The 23,840-nt window shown below is 38.3% G+C and overlaps 1 protein-coding gene across 1 annotated transcript in view; it reads right to left on the bottom strand.

Annotated features, from left to right (window-relative positions):
• Positions 1–16,993: 16,993 nt before the first annotated feature.
• Positions 16,994–23,840, bottom strand: part of TAFA3 (TAFA chemokine like family member 3) — a 408,856-nt gene continuing 402,009 nt past the window's right edge. Inside the window, exon 5 of the mRNA XM_075853849.1 lies at positions 16,994–20,368. Coding sequence (XP_075709964.1) covers positions 20,357–20,368 — 12 coding nt within the window. The 3' untranslated portion in view covers positions 16,994–20,356. The remainder of the gene's footprint in view (positions 20,369–23,840) is intronic.

The following is a 23,840-nucleotide window of genomic DNA, read 5'->3' as shown; positions in this document are numbered from 1 at the left end:
ATTTGGGCAATGCTCGGGATACAAAGTCAATATAGCTAAGAGCGAACTGCTGGAGTTGGGCAGGCCACTGCCAAAGACCTTTTGGCAATCCTTGGGTTGCGGGATATCACCGATGGAACACTGCATTACCTATTTGGGTATCAAAATAGGGAGGGTACCAGATACTCTGTATGGCTTAAATTATCCCCCGTTAATTAAAAAAATACAAGCGGAACTCACTAGATGGGGCCAATTGCCGTTGTCCCTCTTGGGAAGATGTCATCTGATCAAGATGGTTAGTTTTCCTAGATTGCTATACCCCTTTCAAACGCTACCTCTCTTATTGAAGCATGTGGATGTCTAGAAATTGACGGCTTCATTCACTAAATTTATATGGGCAGGAAAAAGGCAGCGTATAGCGCTCACTAAGTTCATGATGGGTAAACAAGAAGGGGGTGTGAACTTTCCGAATGTCAGGGGTTATAACGTGGTCTGTCTTTTGCGTCATGTAGTAGATTGGCTTCATGAAACAAGTAATTATTCCAATTTAGATCTGGAAGGGGAGTATGCTTCACCTTGGAACCTGAAAGCTTTGTTACATTGTAGAATCGCTTCTCTTCCGTGCCGTCTCAAAACCTCCATTGTATTGAGAGATACAGTTCTAGCTTGGAAAGTGGTACGTAAGCAGTTTGGGTTACCCCATCTGGTATCGAAGTATATGCCGTTGAGCGGTCATCCGGAGATTTTACCGGGAATGGACAAGGGGGACGGAATTGCCTCATGGGGGAGGGTAGGCATTGGTAGCGCAGGGGATCTTATGCATACAGAGGAAAAGAGGTGGTTAACTGGGGAGAAAATCACCGCTAAACTCAGACCCATAGTAGATAGAGTCAATTTTTTGCAAGTACTTCAGGTGCGAACATTTTGTACCTCCAGGCTCAGGGATTTGAGTAAGGAAGCTACTACGCACACTCTGGATGAGGTCATAGGTCCAACAACTGGGCGGGCGACCATTACAGGAATGTATAGAGCATTGAGAGAGGGTTTTGTTTGTCCGCAATTAAGGATTAGTTTTAAAAGCTGGGAACGGTGGACTCAGGATCCAGATATAGGAGAGACCATACTGGGGGGTTGGGAGACGGTACGGAAGAGTGTGATAAATGAGAGCTGGAGGGAAACCTATTTTAAGTTGATGCATGCAGCTATATATGGCTTTAATATCTTGCCCTCACAATCTTTCCCTGATCGCATTACAAGTTGTCCCAAGTGCAATACACCACTGACGAATTTGTGGCATGGAGTGTGGGGGTGTGTACATACGAAAAGATTTTGGGGGATGGTACAGAAATATATTAAGGACCATTGGAAAACGAATCTCCCAATGACGCCTCAAGCGCTACTATTCCATCAGGCGCGGCCGCCAGAGGAAGAGGGTGCTCGAGGAGTGAGATCACCTCCCGTGTTGGTGCACACGATTTTACTGGTAGCTTTGAGATGCCTCCTGAGTCACTGGTTAGAGGCAGACACGCCGGGGTTAGAATTGATTGTGTCACGGCTGAAACAGTTATTGGTTCTTGAGAGGGTGGAGGTGGAAAGGCGGAAGGAAACGGGAACCAAGAAGCTATTTGATAAGTGGCAAGTATTTATAGAAACGCAATGTACAACAGCCGAAATAGCGGAAATTGTTAGGCCTTTCCAGTACACAAAGTGGTACTGCACACAGCTCTTGGCAGGCGTTTTAGGGAGGATGCAACTGTGAACCAGCTGGGGGAGAAAGGATGAGTGGAAACTCATTGATGATCTAGGTGGTGTTGGAGTTGGGGGAGTCATGTTTGTTTGGTCCATCTGAAGATCGACAATTATGCCATATTTTCTATGTTGGTGTGTTTATATGTTATGTTGAATTTAATTTAAAAGTTAATCCCATGACAGTTGAGTGCTGCACACTCATGATGTAACTCTTACGTGAAATGTTTGTAAGAAAATGTGAAAACTGACAATAAAAAGGATATTTAAAAAAAAAAAAAAAAAAATAACTCACCCCGAAATGAGACGCAATTGCTCTAATAGTTTTCCCCTCCCCTTGTGTTCATACGATCCTGTAGTATTGCCCGTAACACAGGAAGTAACTTGCGTTCCAGGGAACTCCCAGAAATTCCCTAGCTGAACCGCAATTAACAAGATTCTAAAAATAGACCGGATATAAAACTGACAGACTATGAGCGAGACATAACAGCAGCCATGACTAAGGACGCAGTCAGCGTCAGAAACGCGTAGGCACCGCTCCAATTGCTGTACTATCCCTCTATTGTGTATTTGGGAATTTCCCTATATTTCACCGCACCTGTTTTATCCTTCGCCTAATAAAACTTGGAAGAAGATTCCTATATTTTAACAGAATCAAACAGTCTCATCGCTGGATCCAATCCTTTGTATTTTTCCTATGCTTACACGTGTGCTGACACGGGGATCCGTGCGTGAGTGACTCTGCATATCTGCAAGAAAGGTGAGCTGGAGGAACCCTCCTATTTTTTCTAGATAGATAGATAGATAGATAGATAGATAGATAGATAGATAGATAGATAGATAGATAGATAGATAGATAGATAGATAGATAGATAGATAGATAGATAGATAGATAGATAGATAGATAGATAGAAGAAAGCAGGCTCTCGTCCATCGAAGAGTATCGGAAGTGTGCCATTCGTAGTATTTATCTCTGGTGCAACCGTTGTTAGTGCACATCAGAAATGGAGAGCCTTTAGTTAAGTAGCCATCTAAGGTGACCCAATGGACAATCTTGCTTATACAGTGATTCAATAAGTATTTCCTTGTGATCATATGGTGCATTATATTGGTTATCCAGTGGTATGACTGGAATCCTTGGCAATAGAGTTGCCAAAGTGGTCAAGCATGGTCACCTTTGACTATGTATTGTGATTTTAATAGTTTGTGGAAGTTAATCTTTTACAAATACACAGAATATACAAGTAAAACTGATAGATAAATGATAGATAGACAGACAGACAGACAGACAGATAGATAGATAGATAGATAGATAGATAGATAGATAGATAGATAGATAGATAGATAGATAGATAGATAGATAGATAGATAGATAGATGATAGATAGATAGATAGATGATAGATCGATAGATAGATATCCAAGAAATAAATCCTGCAGCACTCCAGTAGTCAAGATGAAAAAAGTGTGGTTTATTGTGCCAACGGTCCCGCGGGGGATGCGCCTCCAAATGAAATCTACTATGCATGTACAACATGATGAAGTTCGATCTAAATATGAGCAATTGTCTAATACTTATGCCCTGGATACGATTTTGCTAAACATGGATTTTCTGCAACGACATCTGATTAAATTGAGACGTAAAATGTGAATGAGAGAAATTAAAATGCGGCACTCACCCGTTTGCAAATCTTCTTAACTTTATTGTGTCACCTTGGCGAGGGTAAAAGCATTACAGGGAGGACAGCTAGTTGTAGGTTACAGCCCGTTTCGCGCTGGAGATCGGGCTTCTTCTGACCTAGTACGTCACTGCTGGCGGCGTTCTTTTAAACTGCCATCAGCTGTAGCTTCCATAGTAACGCATGTAGCAACAGTGAACAGCTTCTGGAACACACCCCTTTATGTTAATTTTTTTTTCACAGAGCAAACATCACTTTTACCTTTCAAGGAAAGGGCTCCAAAAAATTCACACCTTATCCTGACCTGAAAACCAGAAAGAAGTGAAAACTTCCATCACGGACACATCAGACAACGATAGGTGAGTACGATTTAAAAAAAATATATACATATATATGTAGATTAATTAGAATGGAACCTTTTGATGAATTGTCCCGGGATGGAGCAAAGAACTGTATTCCGTTAAATACACTATAAATAAATAGTTTTATCCTTACATAGCCATTTTTGTTTGTACACCATAATGGATATGATATAGGAAGCCGTTCATTGTTCCTTTACAGAACGCATAGTTACACTGTTGTACACATAAGTGAGGATAAAATGCAACACATACATCAAATGTGTGGAAAATTAAAAACAAAAACTATAAGCACAAATATAAAGATTGTTATAGAAAGACTGCCATGTCATTTTTATCATTTAACCCGGCAGGTCCCATTGCATTGGTACGGATAATCTATCCTGATTCTTTTCTCAATAATATCCTGTGTCTATCCCCCCTCATTTTCTGGAATTGGGACATGTTCAATACCTGCAAACCTTAATAAATTGCAGTCTCCACCATGGGCTTTATTCATATGGTGAATTAATCTGGGAGCTCCCTCATTTGTTGTTATAGATTTACAGTGTTCTCTGAATCTAGCGTATAGAGCCCATGGTGGAGACTGCAATTTATTAAGGTTTGCAGGTATTGAACATGTCCCAATTCCAGAAAGACACAGGATATTATTGAGAAAAGAATCAGGATGGATTATCCGTACCAATGCAATGGGACCTGCTGGGTTAAATGATAAAAATGACATGGCAGTCTTTCTATAACAATCTTTATATTTGTGCTTATAGTTTTTGTTTTTAATTTTCCACACATTTGATGTATGTGTTGCATTTTATCCTCACTTATGTGTACAACAGTGTAACTATGCGTTCTGTAAAGGAACAATGAACGGCTTCCTATATCATATCCATTATGGTGTACAAACAAAAATGGCTATGTAAGGATAAAACTATTTATTTATAGTGTATTTAACTGAATACAGTTCTTTGCTCCATCCCCCGATAATTCATCAAAACGTTCCATTCTAATTAATCTACATATATATGTATATATATTTTTAAAATCGTACTCACCTATCGTTGTCTGATGTGTCTGTGATGGAAGTTTTCACTTCTTTCCGGTTTTCAGGTCAGGATAAGGTGTGAATTTTTTGGAGCCCTTTCCTTGAAAGGTAAAAGTGATGTTTGCTCTGTGAAAAGAAAATTAACATAAAGGGGTGTGTTCCAGAAGCTGTTCACTGTTGCTACACGCATTAAAGAGGCTCTGTCACCAGATTTTGCAACCCCTATCTGCTATTGCAGCAGATAGGCGCTGCAATGTAGATTACAGTAACGTTTTTATTTTTAAAAAACTAGCATTTTTGGCCAAGTTATGACCATTTTTGTAGTTATGCAAATGAGGCTTGCAAAAGTCCAAGTGGGTGTGTTTAAAAGTAAAAGTCCAAGTGGGCGTGTATTATGTGCGTACATCGGGGCGTTTTTAATACTTTTACTAGCTGGGCGCTCTGAAGAGAAGTATCATCCACTTCTCTTCAGAACGCCCAGCTTCTGGCAGTGCAGATCTGTGACGTCACTCACAGGTCCTGCATCGTGTCGGCCACATCGGCACCAGAGGCTTCAGTTGATTCTGCAGCAGCATCGGCGTTAGCAGGTAAGTCGATGTAGCTACTTACCTGCAAACGCTGATGCTGCTGCAGAATCAACTGTAGCCTTTGTAATCAATTGTGGACCGGAAGTCGCGGCCGGACAGTAATATTACTACTTCCGGTCGCGGCTTCCGGATTTGTGCACTTGGACCAGCGGCAGCAAACGGAGGGAGCCGCGGCGGCAGGAGCAGGTAAGAGATTTCAATGTATGTTCGTGTTTGTGTGTGTTTACTACTGTATGTAAACCTACTACACTGTGTGTTAGCTCAAAAAATGGCGACACACAGCGTAGGAGGTTACACCGTTCAAACCCCTCGTTTATCCCGGCACTAGCCAGGATAAAGGAGGGGGGGATGCTGAGAGCTCACTAGAGCGAGGGCTTTTAACCCATTGTTGCAATGCTGCAATTTTGGGAATAGCTCCATCTAGTGACCAACAATGGGTAGTATTATAAATTAGAATTAATTTATAATATTTCCTGACTATTTCCTGACTCGTGAAAAAAATAAAAAAAATTTGAACAATGTTTAATCACCCACACACTAAATGTTTAATTTTTTTTAAAAAAACATGTTTTTCTGGCAACACATTCCCTTTAAGTAATATTTCTATATTTGTGGATAGGGCATTAAGACACTTTGTTACAGGAACTAGATCATACATTAGAGCCAACTCAGATTTTTTGCATAAATTAAAACAGGTTAAACCTCCACTAGGGGCACTTCTAGTATCTTTTGACGTAGTGTCCCTTTATACGTCTATTGGACATGACAGGGGTATTGAGGCAGTAAGACACAAACTCAATGATTCGTACTATGAAGCTCCGTGTAGAGAGTTCATCATCACTCTATTGGACCTTATTTTGACTTCTAATTACTTTATGTTTGATGAGAAATTTTATATCCAACAGAAGGGCACTACTATGGGGTCTAATATGGCCGGAACCCATGCCAATATTTTTATGGATATGATTGAGGAGATGTGCGTCTATGTGTCCCACCACTTCACTCATGTCTTGGGGTGGTAGAGATACATAGATGACATCTTCCTCATTTGGACAGACACTGTAGCAGTTTCTTAACCAGATTGATAAAAATATTCAGTTTACTATGACTTCTTTGGGGGAAAAAGTTCAGTTTCTGGATGTTAATGTTATGTTGAAAGGCAATACTTTGACCACTGGGCTGTACACAAATGATACTGACCGCAACACCCTTTTAAAATTCGAGAGCTGTCACCCCAAAAATATGTTACGGTCTCTACCATTTAGTCAAATGATGAGAGCTAAATGTACCTTATGATCTCTAATTTTATGCGAAGAGGATACCGTAGACAATTTTTACATGCTCAAGACGAAAATCAACAGTATTTCTAGAGAATCATTATTGAATACATCCAAACGTACAAAAATCAAACGGATTTCATTTATCTCCACTTACAATGCCCTGAGTGGCAATATTTAAAAAATATTGAATAGACATTGGTCAATAATCAAGAACAGTTATAAACACATTTGTGAATTGAATAATCCGCCACTTATGTCTTATCGAAGACCCAGCAACTTACGAGACAAACTAGTAAAGACTAGGGTGGGTGAAATTCCTTCAAGAGGGAAACAGACTTTACTCAGGTCTCTGAAACCAGGTAACTTTCCATGCCACAGATGTGTTAATTGCAGTCTTATGCATAGGGGTAATACATTTGAACATCCTGTGACACACAAACAATATAAGATCAGATATCATGTGACCTGTGACACTGATTGGGTTATCTATGTGCTATGGTGCCCCTGCCAGTTGTTGTATGTGGGTGAAACCACGTGCCATTTTAAAACTAGATTGAATAACCACCGATATTCTATCAGACAAAAGGAGTGTGATTTTCCCGTAGCAAAACACCTTACAGAACAGGGTCATATGGAAAAAGACATAAGGTTTATGATTCTTGATTACATCCCAACACCCTATAGAGGTGATGATAGACACTCGTTGTGGCACAAATGCAAATTAAAGTGGATTTTTTTTATTGAATTCTTTGAGACCTAATGGTCTAAATGTTGAGTTTAATGTAGCCAAAGCTATTTTTTGATGGTCTTCTGCTTCGGTTACATTCTGACCTCTGGTTATGTTCTCCCCTATTAAACAGATTCTGAGATACATTTTTTTTTATACTGTTTTATCTTTTGTATATATTGGTGTATAATACTTTTTCTATTGTAGATTATTATAGGACTGCAAGATAACTCCAGTCCGAATATATGAATATGACATCGAATATATAAATATGACATCTAATAAGACATCGAATATATGAATATGATATAGATGGAGTATAAGAAGAAGCCCATATTTGATTCACCATGTCCATTGATCAGTGTATAGGATATCATATTGTCACTATTTATTTTTGACATATAATAGGGTTATAGTAAAAATAAATTTTTTATGGATGCTTTAAAATGAACGATCCTAGGGTTCTGATACACGAGTAATTGGTTGTGTGTGTTTGGCCGGGTACACAAAAGTGTTGTGTGGTTTTTCCACCAACCTGGATGGTGGCTACCGTGGATCACGTAATGTGATCATGGACCCTCCTCCATCATGTGGATCCAATACCTCTATACCTATATGGTAATATGTAATAGAAAAAATATATTTGCTTCCTTTAGTTATGAGATAAAAACTCCTATGATGATACTTAAGTTTCATATTGTGCTTTTATATTTCCTTTGTGTGTCTGTAAATCTCTGTATATTTACCTTCATTATGCTGATCATGGACATCGTATGTTTTGCTGTTTTCTTATTTGTTTACTGTGAAGATCTGTTCATGAAGGCTTGTTTACCAGCGGTTGGTATCCAAGCAACTAGAGCGATGTGGCACTTCCGGTTTCGGCTGATCCGGCGCATGCGCGTTGGATTTCGGTGGACGCCGAGTATGGATGACAGTGATCGTATTTACTACAGCATCATACAGCAATTGAGCTCTCGCTCCCTGATTGGCTAGTGGTCGTGCAGTCTCGAGTTTCTACACAGCTGTGGTTTACTGCAATTTGTATAATTATGACATTTTCTTGTTTATTATTTTGTATGTTATGTGTTGTTTTTAAAAATTTCACTTGTTCACTTTTTGTGTCAATTTATATTGCCTTGATACCTTGTATTGTTTTTAGCACGCTACAACAAGATGTATATGCTAATCTCAGTATTTTAATGAGATTGATTATGTATATTAGATACACACTGTATAAATCACTGATTATGCATGTATCACTATGCTTGAAAAAGATCCTAATGTGGGACAGAAACGTTGCATCTTCCATATTGGCACAATAAACCACACTTTTTTCATCTTGACTATTGGAGTGCTGCAGGATTTATTTCTTGGATATCTGAATGGTCTTTGGATCGAGACTACTTGCTGGCACCCTTTACTACAGGATTTTGTGCTTGGAACCGAGTGCTGCTGCCTTTCTCTGCTGGTGTGTAGATAGATAGATAGATAGATAGATAGATAGATAGATAGATAGATAGATAGATAGATAGATAGATAGATAGATAGATAGATAGATAGATAGATAGATAGATAGATAATGAGATCAGGGCCGGCTTTACGCCGCCCACCTGCTTAAATTAACTATAGCCGCCCATGGTCCGCGGCAGCGGATTGCAGAGATTAGCAGATAAAAATAATTTTAAAAACCTCACCTAACACGTCCCCTTGACGAGCAGAACGGTCCCGTCACTGCCTTCTCACTGGTACTTGGGGCCGTTCGCATTCACAATAACAATGCATTGCGGCACAGATTACGTAATCATGTCACGCTGAGATGATTACTGCGAGCGGCGCCAAGTACCAGTGAGAAGGCAGTGACAGAAACGTTCAGCTCGTCGTGGGAACGTGTTAGGTGAGGTTTTAAAAAATTATTTTTATTGGAGCAAAGGCACCAAACTGGGGGATATGGGGTGTTAGCTTTTATATGGGATCACAGGCAACGGACTAACTTCTATATGGGGGCATGTATGTATGTATGGCCATGTATGATACTGTCTCATGGGCCCTGTATCTAAGCCTACCACATGTTAGGCTTAGATACAGGGCCCCAGCAGACATTAATCTCATACAGTATACGATTACTACCTTCTGGGGCCCTGTATCTATCCTATCTTGTGGTAGGCTTAGATACATGGTGTAACAGACAGTATCACACATGGGCCCTGTATCTAAGCCTACCACATGTGTTACAATTTTTTTTGTTTGTTTTTTTACAGGTTCGTTCGAGGACTACTTCGATGATGGCTTTTTTATTTTCAATAAAATGTTTAATGAGGGTTGTGTGGGGGTTTTTATTTCAATAAAATAATTTTTCTATGTCTTTGTATTTTCTTTTAAACTTTTATTACCACTGCCTTAGTAATGGCCGCTGGCTGATTGACAGCATCCATTACTATGGCGGTGCTTAATGTTAGCCAGTAAAAAGGCTAGCACTAAGCCCCATTATTAACCCGGTACCCACCACCGTCGGGAAGAGCCAGGTACAATCCAGTATCCGACCATCTGCAGCAATGGTCGGGCACTGGGGCGGCCGCAGGCTGGTATTAGTAGGCTAGGGAAGCCCAAAAACAGTGGCCCTTCCCACCCTGGTAATGCTAGACTGCTGCTGTGTTGTATCTGGCTGGTTATGAAAAATGGGGGGGTGACCTCACGTCATTTTTTTTTTATTTATTTATTTTAATTTTTTTAAATAATTGGAAAATACGACGTGGGGTCCCCCCCAATTTTTCATAACCAGCCAGATATAACACTGCAGCAGGCAAGCATTACCAGGGTGGGAAGGGCCCACTGTTTTTGGCTTTTCCCAGTCTAATAACACCAGCCAGCGGGTGCCCCAGTTCCCACCCATCGCTACAGCTGGTCGTGTACTGGATCGTACTTGGCTCTTCCCGGCAACCCTGGTGGGTACCGGGGTAATAATTGGAGTTAGTGTTAGCCTCTGCACCGGCTAACGCTAAGCCCACCTTAGTAATCGACGCTGTCAATCAGCCAGCGGCCATTACTAAGGCGGTAGTAATAAAGTTTAAAAAAATACAAGGACATGGAATAAATATGTTATTGAAATAAAAACACCCACACAGCCATTGTTAACCCTTTAATTGAGAATAAAAAAAGGTCATCATTGAAGTAGTCCTCGAATCTGAACCTGTAAAAAAACATTAAAAAAATTAGTAACGCATAAAAAAAGCAAAACAATTCTTATACTTACCTTTTCTGGGTCTAGCGCAGGAGCCACAATGTCAGCGAGCTGAGCCCTATATCTAAGCCTATCATGTGTGATACTGTCTGCTGAGCTGCTGTACCTAATCCTATCCATAGCTATAGGGTCAGAGTGCTATAGATATGCTGTCTCATATATATATATATATATATATATATATACACACACACACAGACACATACACACACTTTTTTTGGGGGTGGACATATGTTAGTACAAGGATACCTACTGCTGGGGCCCTGTGTATAAGTCTATCATGTGTGATACTGTCTGCTGGGGCCATGTATCTAAGTCTATCATGTGTGATACTATCTGCTGGGGCCATGTATCTAAGCCTATCATGTATAATACTGTCTGCTGAGACAATGCATCCAATTATATAAAGCAGTGTAGCTATAGGTGCCTTAGTCTTATAGATATGCTATCTCCGATATGTATGTAAAAGTTTATTTATTTTTTCGGGGGGTAAATATATGTCTCAGGGCTTGTGCCCTTGATCTTTTAAAACCCTAGCAGCGTCCCTGGGCCTAACTAATATATGGGGGCACAAAGGAGACCTAAAAAATATATAGGGACACAAAGGTTGCCTTAAATATATAGGGACACAACTAATATATGGGGGCACGAAACAGAACTACTATTCTTTAGGGGCAAAAATGGGACATTACTACTGTGTGGGAGCACATAGGGAGGTATTACTGTAGGGAGTAGAAAGGTGGAACTGAAACTGAACCATAACTATTTTCTTAAAGGGTCGCCTTTTTTGGGGTGTTGGTGCCCTGTAAGGGACAGTATAGGTGGTATTCGTAAGGGCAGTTTATCAACATCACGTTTACCTCCAATTCCTCCACGTACTGAAATACTCAAGCCTACAGATACCAGGTCTCCCGGAAATCACAACCTCCACGTAACAGGTACATCAAGATTCACACATCGTAGAAACTGAACTATCTGGATTCATTGGCCCATGACTTACATGTGAATGGTAAGTGATCCATGGTTACATCCTTCTGGCATTATGTTTCTGCCTTTATCCTGCCACCGCTCGAGTTGCACCGCATAGGGGCCCACTAAGGTTCTGTCGCCCAAGGCCCACATAAACCTGGAGCCGGCCCTGTATGAGATACGTAGATAGATAGATAGATAGATAGATAGATAGATAGATAGATAGATAGATAGATAGATAGATAGATAGATAGATAGATAGATAGATAGATAGATAGATAGATAGATAGATATTAAGTAAGTTGTTGCTGTAGGGTAAAACAGAATGCATTTCCAGATGGTAATTCTGCTTTAATTGAAACACTGATGGTATTATTGTGTTATGCAGAAGATAGAGGATCCTGTGGTCTCATTTACTGCTTCAGCACCAAGAACAGATTAGATTGAAGGTCAGCTGGAGTTCTGCAAACATCTCATGTCTCTATCGTTTCCTGCTACCAATTCAATTTGTGTTTGGAACAAGTAATATGTCTTTAGCATCTTCTCTATCTTGATGCTTTCTATATCTCTCCTATGTGTTTATGGTTTTCTCAATAATAAAAGTGTTAATGTAGCAATCATAAAAAAGTATTCGACAATATTTCCTTTGACAATATAAAGCATAAATATGAAAGCTATTAGTTCTCAAGACATAAAGCGCTGTGAAAAAAATTAAATCACACCAATTTTGTAGTTGCTAGTAATTACTATAATATTCATTTATCTTATAAATGGACAAATAGACATATTTATGTACAAAAGTGATTATATACATTCTAGTTATTTAAACCCATTATTATGGAATCTGGATTATGCATATATAATTTTTTAATTTTTTAAAGGGTTTATTCACCTTTACAACCATTTTCATTGCTCCAATTCATAAAAAAAATGTAAGCAACTTTGACAATTTTCTAAAAATGTCTTGCCATCTTATGTCTACAGCTCTTATGCAGACCAATATCTATATGACCCAACATGATTATATATAATGTTTATACATGAAGAATAGATATACTCTTTGCTGTGAAAATAGGCTATAGAGAAAAACATGTTAAGGTAGACAATTGAACTTTTACAGTATAACAGCTGCAGCAAATGAGAAATATATCTAAGAAGAAATCTGACAGGCCTATAAATCGCCTGCACTGTGTACCCTCGACAAGTGGCTTATGAACTTGTCCATGAAGGGAAAAGATTGTCCCCCCAGGTCCCCTTGTAATGGATAGGTTGTAATTCATAACCAGTCGTCCACTATGTAATGCAGCCAGTGAGCAGTAAATAAGAGATGCAGTCACAGAAAGTGGGGGTGGATGAAGGGGTTACTTTAACATTCCTAAACATTGTCACTGAGCGACAAAACAAATAGCAGAACCATCATCACAAAAGATGCCATACTTGTAGAATCTCTTATAACCAAGCTCTGATGATCCATTCCACCTAAACCATCTGCTTTCCTTCAATAAATCTATTGTAATAAAATAACAACACTGGCATATACACAAAGAAAACATAGTAATAAGCATGTTTTGTCAGAGATTTTGTTTTAATATTTTTAGTCTTGTTGTATTTACATAGAGTAGCATCATAAACTGGTTGTACATATCGTTTTACAAAATACATTTAAATAACAAAGTTAGCATGATACACAGTAGCATGTCTGTAATCTGCAGGGAAATCCTTAACTCTCATGGAAATCCATATAATGGGCTTTTGAGTTGCACAACCGCCATCTTTCCAGTATTGTTGATTGAGCCATAATCCTATATTGTGATCCGAATGGTATAATTTGTTTTAAAATCCACATTGTAATTCCAGCTTTCTTCATTAATTCTGTAGTTGTGGTGCTCTGATGGAATACTTGCATTTGACCAAGACATCTAAGTGGTCAGTTGATTTATAATGGCTTCTTCCTCACCATAGCCCATGCTGCAATTTGTGGTGGTTGTTTTTTGTTTTTCTTATATATATATATTTTCCCATAATTTACATAGTTTTTTGTAATTTTCCTATAATGTTTAATGTTCCTTCACATATTCTTGAACTGTAGAGGAACAAAACAGTCATTCACAATACAGTATCAATAGACTATAACTTCTGTTCTGTATCTGTTATGGTGGAACAACTTAAGGATTATAAAATCAATATCAAGAGCTGTCAAAAAATGTCAACTAAATTTTACAAACTCAAAAAGAATACAGTAATCTTTGGATAGAAACCATCTATTATGAAAACAAGGAAAAAGTTACAACAAATGTATCCTTTCATATTATTATACCACTATATTGCACTACACAATCGCTATTTTGTCACCGGGAGCTTTAAAGATTAATGATAAAAACCCCAAAATATCGATAAAGCCGATTCTTAACAGTAAATGCAAAAGTATGAATTGATACTTACTACCTGCTTTATTAACTAATCCATACCATGTAATGAATGCTTTGGAAAAATAATAATGATGAATAAACTAATATATAGTATATTCTGCTATATAATGGTCAAGTCAATCTGAAAATGGCCAAATGGTTTAGTTGTTTTTGTTTGGATGTTTCTCTTCTTCCAGAAATATTGGTTACCAAGTGACTCTGTCACGATCTTATAGCCACAGTGGGAGATGTAGTGTCAGAAAGAGCAGTCTGGTTGTTGAGGCAACCGTATTACGCCTCAAGCCTCTTTTGCAGTAGATTGTGACAGTGTCACTTTAATTCATGATTATTTTTATTGATTCTGAAACGATGAAATACGCATATTAATATCAACATTCATGGATTATAGATAATCGAATTGGGCATGACTGTTTTTTAAACTTTTTTCTTTTTACAACTTTGTTGCAGAGTTCTCATACAATGTTCACCTCATTATTCTACAAAGACTGTGCAATATAAATTCTGCTTTTGGGAAGCATAGAAAGATGTACATTTAAAGAAAGTCTACTGTCTCAGTATAGCTACTCCTGCTGCCAATACTTATTGCAGTTATTACTGGTGGAGCAAATACCAAATACTTACAGCACTTATACAATAAGTCAGTCATTTGCACACCTGATCTATAGTAGTGGGAGCTGGAGTTCCTGAAATACAGAAGAATGACTTCAGATACAGAAGAAGGGGTGACGCTGTACTTAGAATAGGCTTTTATTGTGTAAATAGTAGAGGACCAACCTCCTGGACTCTTACTGATAAGTAGAAAGAAGTGGGCTGAGCTTCACTACATGGCCCTTTCGGATATACTGTATGGCTGCACTGCTGTGCCTGCAATATCATTGAAGGGGAGGAATCTCTACTAATCAATGGGGGTTCAGGAGGCTGGACCCCAACTGATTACACACTAATGACCTATAGGATTGGCCATCAATGTATATTCCTGGAAAATCACTTTAAGGGCCAAAGCAGAAGGATGCTTTAAACACTCATTACTAACTATACATTGACCCACTGCTTACATAATGAGTCGATCTGTATATAACTCATTGGAGGAATATAATTTTTAAACCTAGTATAAAAAATAGTTTAACTTGAGAGCTTAATATACTGTAGTAGCAATGGCCAGCATGTAACTATCCTTCACTAAAATCCAACCAAACTGTCCTAGTTTCTTAGGGTCCTATCCTATCAACTATAAAAGTTTAGCTCCAATGAGGGTTGATGGCTTGGAACATATTTCATGAGCCCCATTGCAATAGCAAATTCTGTGTTAATGGTACATACTGTATGTGATTGTCCACAATAGAAGTCATGCAGTTAAGTATTACTCATTTTGGTTGGTGAGAGGCTGTTTATGGGGAAAATTATGTCTCCTTTTTATCTTCATTCCTACTCTTAAAGGGAACCTGTCACTTTGAACAAGCTGTCTGATCTGCGTTAAGCATATTATAAAGCAGGAGAAGTTAGATTGATAAAAAGTTTTGTGGAAAAAGACTCAGTATATCTTGTAAATTATTGATTGAATCCCTGCCCACTGTAGTATAATTAATCCAATGAGTCTAGTGGGCGGAGTGACTCAATGATTTACAGTCTTCCCTTCACGATGGTGCATACAGATATAGCTGTCAATCACTGGGTAGAACGCACTCAGGACTCATGTGACCAGGGTTCACTGGGATTGAAATGAATAAAATATTATAAAGTTATAGTGAATAATTTCCCAGAAAACAATATATCAATCTGCTCAGCTCTTCCTGCTCTATAATATGCTGCTGGAAGTTAGGACACCTTTTTACATATGACAACTTCCCTTGAGCTACCTTCCATAATAGAAGTATAGTACAAAATCTATGTTTAATTTGAATAAGTGGTTAAAAGTATCCAATCTGATTTGTTAAATCTTCTCAGTACTGAAAATCATTCCAGTCATAGATGAATTACAATTAATCTAATGATTCTAATTGATATGATGACCTTGACTGACTATTAAAATGACTAGTTGATAAATGTAGAATTGGCGGGATAGTCCTCATGGACTAACCAGTTCACCCCTTTTCTATATACAAGCTGCAAAACAGGCAATTTGTGGGTTCTTAAATGCATTTTAAACAGATTTTAGCACACCGCAGGAAATCAACTTCTTTAGCAGAAGAAGTACGCTAGGAAGTAATAGGTTGTTGTCTGCCAGTTGCATTACCCTGCATGTGTCATGTGAAGAGAAAGTATCTGATGTAGCATGCATATTCTAATTGCTGCCATTTAAAGGTAGAGAAGCAATTTGGCAACCCTAAGCGCTCCTCCTGTGACACAACTTGTTTAGTGCCCAGTTAAGAGCTAGCTCCAATTATCCTTTGTATATTTTATAAAACCCAGCCAGCAGAAATTACAGCACAAGTGCAAGGAGAGAACCATTTGTACATATTTGCTTCTTACAATTATAGATTTTTTTCATAGCCATCTACAAAAAGATTTTTTGCCACAAGACAATTAAATGAGACATTTTCGACCAATGAAATATGACTTCAAAGTTTTAAGTCACATTTAGAATTTGTGTTTTGTAACATTAATATAAATAACAAATAGCAAGATTCCGGATTGTTCTGCTATAAAATTGTTAGATGGTTGTCCACTTTGTGAGAACGTTTTCCCCAGAGTACAGCTGAATGCGAGTGATCCCGTTATTGGTACCCCCAGCGATTGGCTGTTTTTACCAATTTACCTGCTTAGATGCTGATCATTAAAGGCTATGTACATCTTTAAAATTATTATATTTTTTTTCATTTTTTTAATAAAAATATCTATTAGTGTGTTTTGTGCAACTTTCTAAATACTTTTTATTTAAAAAAAATGTTTCATTTTTGAGATACAGCTGCTTTGTATTCTGTATAAAGAGCAGCTGTATCGTGCGCAGAGACCTGAATCTGTCAGGTTAGCAGCACTAGCGGGTTCAGTGTCAGTGGGTCAGGATCCACCTGTTATCAATCAAATCTAAGTAATGAACTTAGGAGAAAAAGGAAATTGAGGCAGCACAACCAAATAAGTGAAAAATTTATCGTGGTTATTCCACACGCAACATTTCAGCCCAGTATGAGCCTTTCTCAAGCATAGCTTTTTCACTTATTTAGTTGTGCTGTCTCAATTTCCTTTTTTCTCCTTCATTAAAGGGTCATTGGACTATGACCCAAGAGGCGTGCACCCACCCTATTTATTCGTCCGGTGCTGTTGATCTTTTGCTTGGCTTAAGTAACGAACTTAGATGTGATCGGTAACAGCTCGATCCTGTCACTGAACCCTTCAGTACCGCTGACCTGACTGATTCAGGTCTCTACGTACGATACAGCTGCTCTGTATACAGAATACAAGGCAGCTGTATCTCCAAAAGTTAAAATAATTTTCAATAAAAAGTATTTAGAAAGTTGTACAAAACACACTGATACATTTTTACGATTTCAAATGTGCACATAGCCTTTAAATCACAACATGGTGTCTATTGAAATTAATGGGCAATCCAAGTAATTCAGAGAAGTCCTAGGACTCTTTTTATCTCCATAAAAAAGCCATTTCGGGCAGAGTTTCCGCAGCGGAACGCAGCAATTGTAAGTAAAATAATTTTATACGTCCCCCTGGGCCTTGTCATGGTGACGAGTCCCTCTTTTGACATCCAATCCGACCTCCCTGGATGACGCGGCAGTCCATGTGACCGCTGCAGCCTGTGATTGGCCTGTGATTGGCTGCAGCAGTCACATGGGATGAAACGTCATCCCGGGAGGCCGGACTGGAGGAAGAAGCAGGTAAATTAACATTTAATACTATTAACTCCAGCGGTAGTCACTGTCCCGGGTGCTGAAAAAGTTACTGCCGATCAGTTAACTCTTTCAGCACCCTGGACAGTGACTATCCCCTGACGTTGCCTAGCAACGCTCCCGTAATTATGGGTGCACACACGTAACCACCCGTAATTATGGGAGCCCCATAGACTTCTATGGGCCTGCCCGTGCCGTAATTACGGCCTGAAATAGGACATGTTCCAAATTTTTAAACGCCCCAGGCACCTTCCCGTTAGCAAACCGGAAGGTACCCGTGGCCAATAGAAGCCTATGGGCCTATAATTACGGGCCATAATTACGGGCCGTAATTACGGGCGTCTTTACTTTCGTGTGCATGAGGCCTTAGTGAGAGTAGAGATTTTCTGGCGGCTTGATCACGGGGATCTGAGCTGTTTATTGCCTGGATATCTATCATACAGGAAGAGGTTGGCAAAACCGGACAACCCCTTTAGGGGAGCATTGAGAGGTAACAATAATCGAACTGTTAATAAGTAGTCAAATTCATAATATATTCTAGTGGAATTATATCAAACATGCTTAGAAATTATTTCTGGCACTTTAGTTACAGCACTTAACAGTACTCAGCGGAGAATGAGACATTCAAGGCAATGCAAATGGTAGATCAGAATATTTATTTCTTTTTTGCTACTTGAAAAGTGTTCCAATCATAGCAAAATATCTTTAAATGCATTAAGATTAAAAACAAATAATACTATATTGAAATATTTGTTTGTCGCCAAATTCTTGTGTTTATGACAATATTTAAAAAATACTTGTAAGCTCTCCAGACATGTCATTTTAGTAAATACTTGCATTTTCCATAAAATAACAATTCTGGAGCAGCTCTTCATCGAACTCTGTGTTGCGGGGTATCTCTATTATTCCTCCTGGAACTATATGAATAAATTGACAACTGAGTGTTACCATTCCCCTTGTCAAATGGGTGTATCACTACATACTCTAACACTGTCCAATGAGTGCTGACGGTGTTGGACTGTGTGGAGACACACCCTATTGACAAAGGGAATAATAATAACCAGTTGTCAATTTTTTTATACATTTCCAGGAAGAATAGCAGAGGAACAGCACAAGTTCTAAGAAAAGCTGCTCCAGAAAGTATGTACTAAAACAGACCTATGAGAAGAGCTGACAGATATACTTTAAGTAATCCTTGGATACACATGGTTGTTTTACACTATTGATCCTGTATTGCTAGCAAAAATTACATTAAGTGTAGACACGACATTCATCACACCACTTGTTAGGGATTTCTAGATGCTTATTTTTTATCAGGATATAATGAGATGAACTTCAAGGCAAAACATAATGGAACAATGCAAAATCTTCCATGAGCATACAGCTTGGAATGGGATTTTCAGAACAAATAATGTATGGAGTAACTAATAGCTGAAAATAATAATAATAATCCCATTGCTACTAGGGAAACAGTTTAAGTCACATCATTTAAAAATAAAATTACTTTGGTCCCAAAAATATGAAAAGAATAGTAGGTACAAAAATATAATAATGCAAAATTATTTTTAAATAAATCATGTTTTAGATTTAATAACATCGGAGAACATAGCAAGCAAACAGGCATTTTTCTGTGACGTGGAGCCTTAAACCGAAGTGTTTAAACGTATCCAGTAATGCAACGTCATATATGTATATAAGGAATATGACAAGATGACTTATAAATGACTGTTATGAGCACTTTGGAATTAAAGATATAAAAAAAATTCCAAGGAAATGACAATATTGCTTTGGGCAAACACTTGAGACATATTACACTACCCGCCATACAAGTATTATGCATCCTGAAAATACACTCACAGCCTGAAGTCTATATGGTATAACCAGAGTAATTGCTGCATGCTTTAGGTGGGGCTCACTCAAGTATGGGGTATTCTATGGCCTTGACAAATCACTCTTTGCTAATCTTCAGATATTGTTTCTGCTAAATGTTATGTAAGACATGGTATTTTCCAGTTATAGATTGACAGGATTGTAAAAAGTGCTATTTCCAAGTAATTCTAAGCAGACATGGGATGAATGAAGTAATCAAATATTTCCAATAATAATAATAATAATAATAATAAAAAAGGACAAATTGAAATGCCAGAATCGTAAGATAAAACGGGAGTTTGTACACTGCATTCAACAGTCTTATACTGTCTCTTGGTTTCATACACATATGTTACTTCCAACATGTTTCATATTTTGAAGTATATTGGTCTAGGGGTTTTTCATTTTGTCCCTTCAGGTTTATGGAGATTAATTGTTCCTCTGTCATTTTACATGGTTATGATACTCCTCTTGAATGTAAGTTTGGGATTACTATCCAATACTATCCACACTTTGAAAAGAAGATACATTGTAGGGGAGTATAAAGTATGTCAGTGTGAAACTTTGGCCTCTCACAGCGTTTATACCCTTGGATGGTTCCTGCATATTTGCCAGACACTATCGTGTAACCTGCAAAATAAAAGAAAGGAGATTTTGAGATATTACACACAAAATAATAACAACTTTAAAGCGGAACTGTCAGGTCTTCTCTGCTATATTTTGCTGTTGGGGCACTTGCCACAGTAGAGCACCCTCAGCTATGTCCCTGCCACTCACACAGTGATTGACAGCTTTTCCTGCCTGAGTTTACATATAGGTAGAGCTGTCAATTCATCTGTGTGAGCAGGGAAGGCAGAACTCATTGGCTCTCTCTATGGGTCCTGGCAGGAAAAATAAATAATTAAAAAAAAGCGCTTTTTACTACTGAATCAATTTATAGAAAACTATATATCCCCCTCTATACTATTCTATCCCCCAGATAAGGGAGCATCGGAGACCTGACATATCTACATTAACAACAAAGAATAGTAATATTTAAAGTAACATTGCAGTAGCAATATAAATGTTTTCATCTTATTTTAGTAAATTATACACGGTAATAATGAGAAATAAACAATCTGTTTAAAATATTTTAATGAGTTTTGAAATACTTAATATAAAAAAAAATTATTTCCTGTTTTTCAAGCATGGTGACTATGATGGAAGATTGCTAGTTTATTAAATATTATTTACTCAGTAAAACAGAAATAACGAGCTCATAAACAAGTCTTGTGTGCGGAATCATTAGATATTATCAAATAAAAAACCATCATATAAAACTATAAAAGTTACTATCACATTTTTTTTTAGTCAGAGAAATCTTATAACAATTTATCCACTGCGTTCTGCCTTTCATTTCTGGTCTTGTGAAGTTCAATACATACATGAAATTCTATGTTGAAAACAAGTGTAAAGGGCCGATTAGCAATACAGCATGTTGATCGGCGCTTAGTGGCTCCATTTACATGGAGCATTGACAGTGAATATGGGGACGAACAATCGTTAATAGAATCGTTCGTCCCCAGGCATTTTTTTATGTTGTTTACAGCACATCCCCTGTTTACACAGAAAGATATGCTGTTGACAAGCAACTATTTTTCTGGCCGCATAAAAGATACGATCAGGCGACGAACGAGCCTGTGTTCGTTCATCGACTGATCGCTACCCCGTTTACACAGGGCAGTGATCATGAACGAGTGTTTGTACGAGAGCTGGTTCGCCTAATCATTGACCTGTGTAAAAACAGAAACAAAAAAACAAATTTCAGTGTATTATCATTTAAAAAAAAATGTACATTTGCCCTTGACAATTTTTGGTGAAAATAGTTTCATATATTACAAGGGTTTGTGCCTTTACATGTATCACGCCATTATTTCGCCACTAAAAAGCTGGCAGGATAACAGGAGTACTGACGTGTAACTAATCCTTTTGCATGTAAGACTCATTAAGTGCATTTAGGCCACTTCTATAATGTGGAGCTGAAATCTCAGACAGGTCTGAAATGTAATGTGTACAGAGGACCCATCACTTATGTTTAAATTAAACTCCTGTCTCTTCTGGCAAACTGCTATCAATGGAATTTTTTAAGATAAGGTCTCTAAGAAAACATTGTAAATTAGCAAGATGATCTCATCAAAATCTGTGACTCAAGTATATTTGTAGAGGGAAACCTTCGATTATATTTTTGTCAGTTTACTCTTCTAATGCAAAGGGATTTCTGCAGTTGAATTAGCTTTTTATTATTCAATGAATGAATGTTATTTTTACTTATTTTGCTGCGGCTGTTTTCTGGCGAAAAAAAGATTTTACGCAAACATTTGCGACTTTTTTTTGTATTTTACTCCCCCTTGTCACTTTTCTAAAAAAAAGTAGGTGGGGCTTAGTGTAAGGGGGCATGGCCACAAGTGGTCTGACAGACTTACTACAATTTATGCTCAAAATTGCTGTAAATTATTGTGTAAATCTACGCTAGCTCACAGCTTGTGGGGCATGGATAGCCCAAGATGCAATGCATCTCTTCATAAATTTAGTGCATCTTACTCTAGCGGGCTTCTACTTAAAGAGGCTCTGTCACCAAATTATAAGTGGCCTATCTCCTACATAAGGAGATGGGCGGTATAATGTAGATGAAAGCAGTGCTTTTTATTTAAAAAAAACAATCTATTTTCACCACGTTATTAGCGTTTTTAGATTTATGCTAATGAGTTTCTCAATGGACAACTGGGCGTGTTTTACTATTGACCAAGTGGGCGTTGTACAGAGGAGTGTATGACGCTGACCAATCAGCGTCATACACTTCTCTCCATTCATTTAGTCAGTGCATAGGGATCCTTTTAGATCACTATGTGCTGTCTTATACTAACACATTAACGATACTGAAGTGTTTAGACAGTGAATAGACATTCCACGTGATGTCTATTCACAATCCCGACACTTCGTTAATGTTTCTGTGGTAGTTACAGCAGAGCAAGCGTTATCTCGCGAGATCATGCTGTAAATGACACTTCAGTATCGTTAATGTGTTAGTATAAGACAGCACATAGTGATCTAAAAGGATCCCTATGCGCTGACTAAATGAATGGAGAGAAGTGTATGACGCTGATTGGTCAGCGTCATACACTCCTCTGTACAACGCCCACTTGGTCAATAGTAAAACACACCCAGTTGTCCATTGAGAAACTCATTAGCATAAATCTAAAATCGCTAATAACGTGGTAAAAATAGATTGTTTTTTTTAAATAAAAAGCACTGCTGTCATCTGCATTATAGCGCCCATCTCCTTATGTGGGATATAGGCCACTTATAATGTGGTGACAGAGTCTCTTTAAGACTAGCATATAAAACGCCAGTCATAGTAAATTCCCACCATAGGACCTTAATTTCCTAAACTGTAAAATTGTCCTTATTGCCTATGGAACCAGCAAGAGCTTAGCTTTCTTTTTCCCAGAGCAGTTTAAGAAAAGAAAACTTAGCTCTAATTGGGTGCTATAGGCAACAAGAACAGTTTTACTTTAGACCGTTTTCATAAGTAAGGGCCTGTTCACATCAGCGTTGTGTTTCCGTTGAGGGGTTCCATCTGAGCTTTCCGTCGGGGAACCCCTCAAAGGAAAAGCTAAAGGAAACCATAGCTTCCGTTTGCATCACCATCAGGGGCATAGCTAAAGGCTCATGGGCCCCGATGCAAAAGTTCTTATTGGGCCCCCCCCCCCCCGCAAACTTCTCATGGCCGACGGTCCACAGCTTTCAGCTGCATCGCTGGGTCTCCTAAGTGACCCAACAATGCAGCACTAGCAGCCAGGGGCGTCACTGAGGACTTAAAATGTCAGGGGAAATAGCCCCAATACATGTGTCCGCCCCAAAAAATTGTATATGTGTATAGGAGACAACCTATCTATAGCACTACGACCCTATAAACTATGGATAGGATTAGATACAGCGGATCAGCAGACAGTATCACACATGATAGGATTAGATACACAGCTCAGCAGACAGTATCACACATGATAGTATTAGATACAGCGGCTCAGCAGACAGTATCACACATGATAGGATTAGATATAAG

The sequence above is a fragment of the Rhinoderma darwinii genome, chromosome 2 (genome assembly GCF_050947455.1).
Source record: "Rhinoderma darwinii isolate aRhiDar2 chromosome 2, aRhiDar2.hap1, whole genome shotgun sequence".
Taxonomy (NCBI): domain Eukaryota; kingdom Metazoa; phylum Chordata; class Amphibia; order Anura; family Rhinodermatidae; genus Rhinoderma; species Rhinoderma darwinii.
This window is presented reverse-complemented; position numbering and strand designations above follow the sequence as displayed.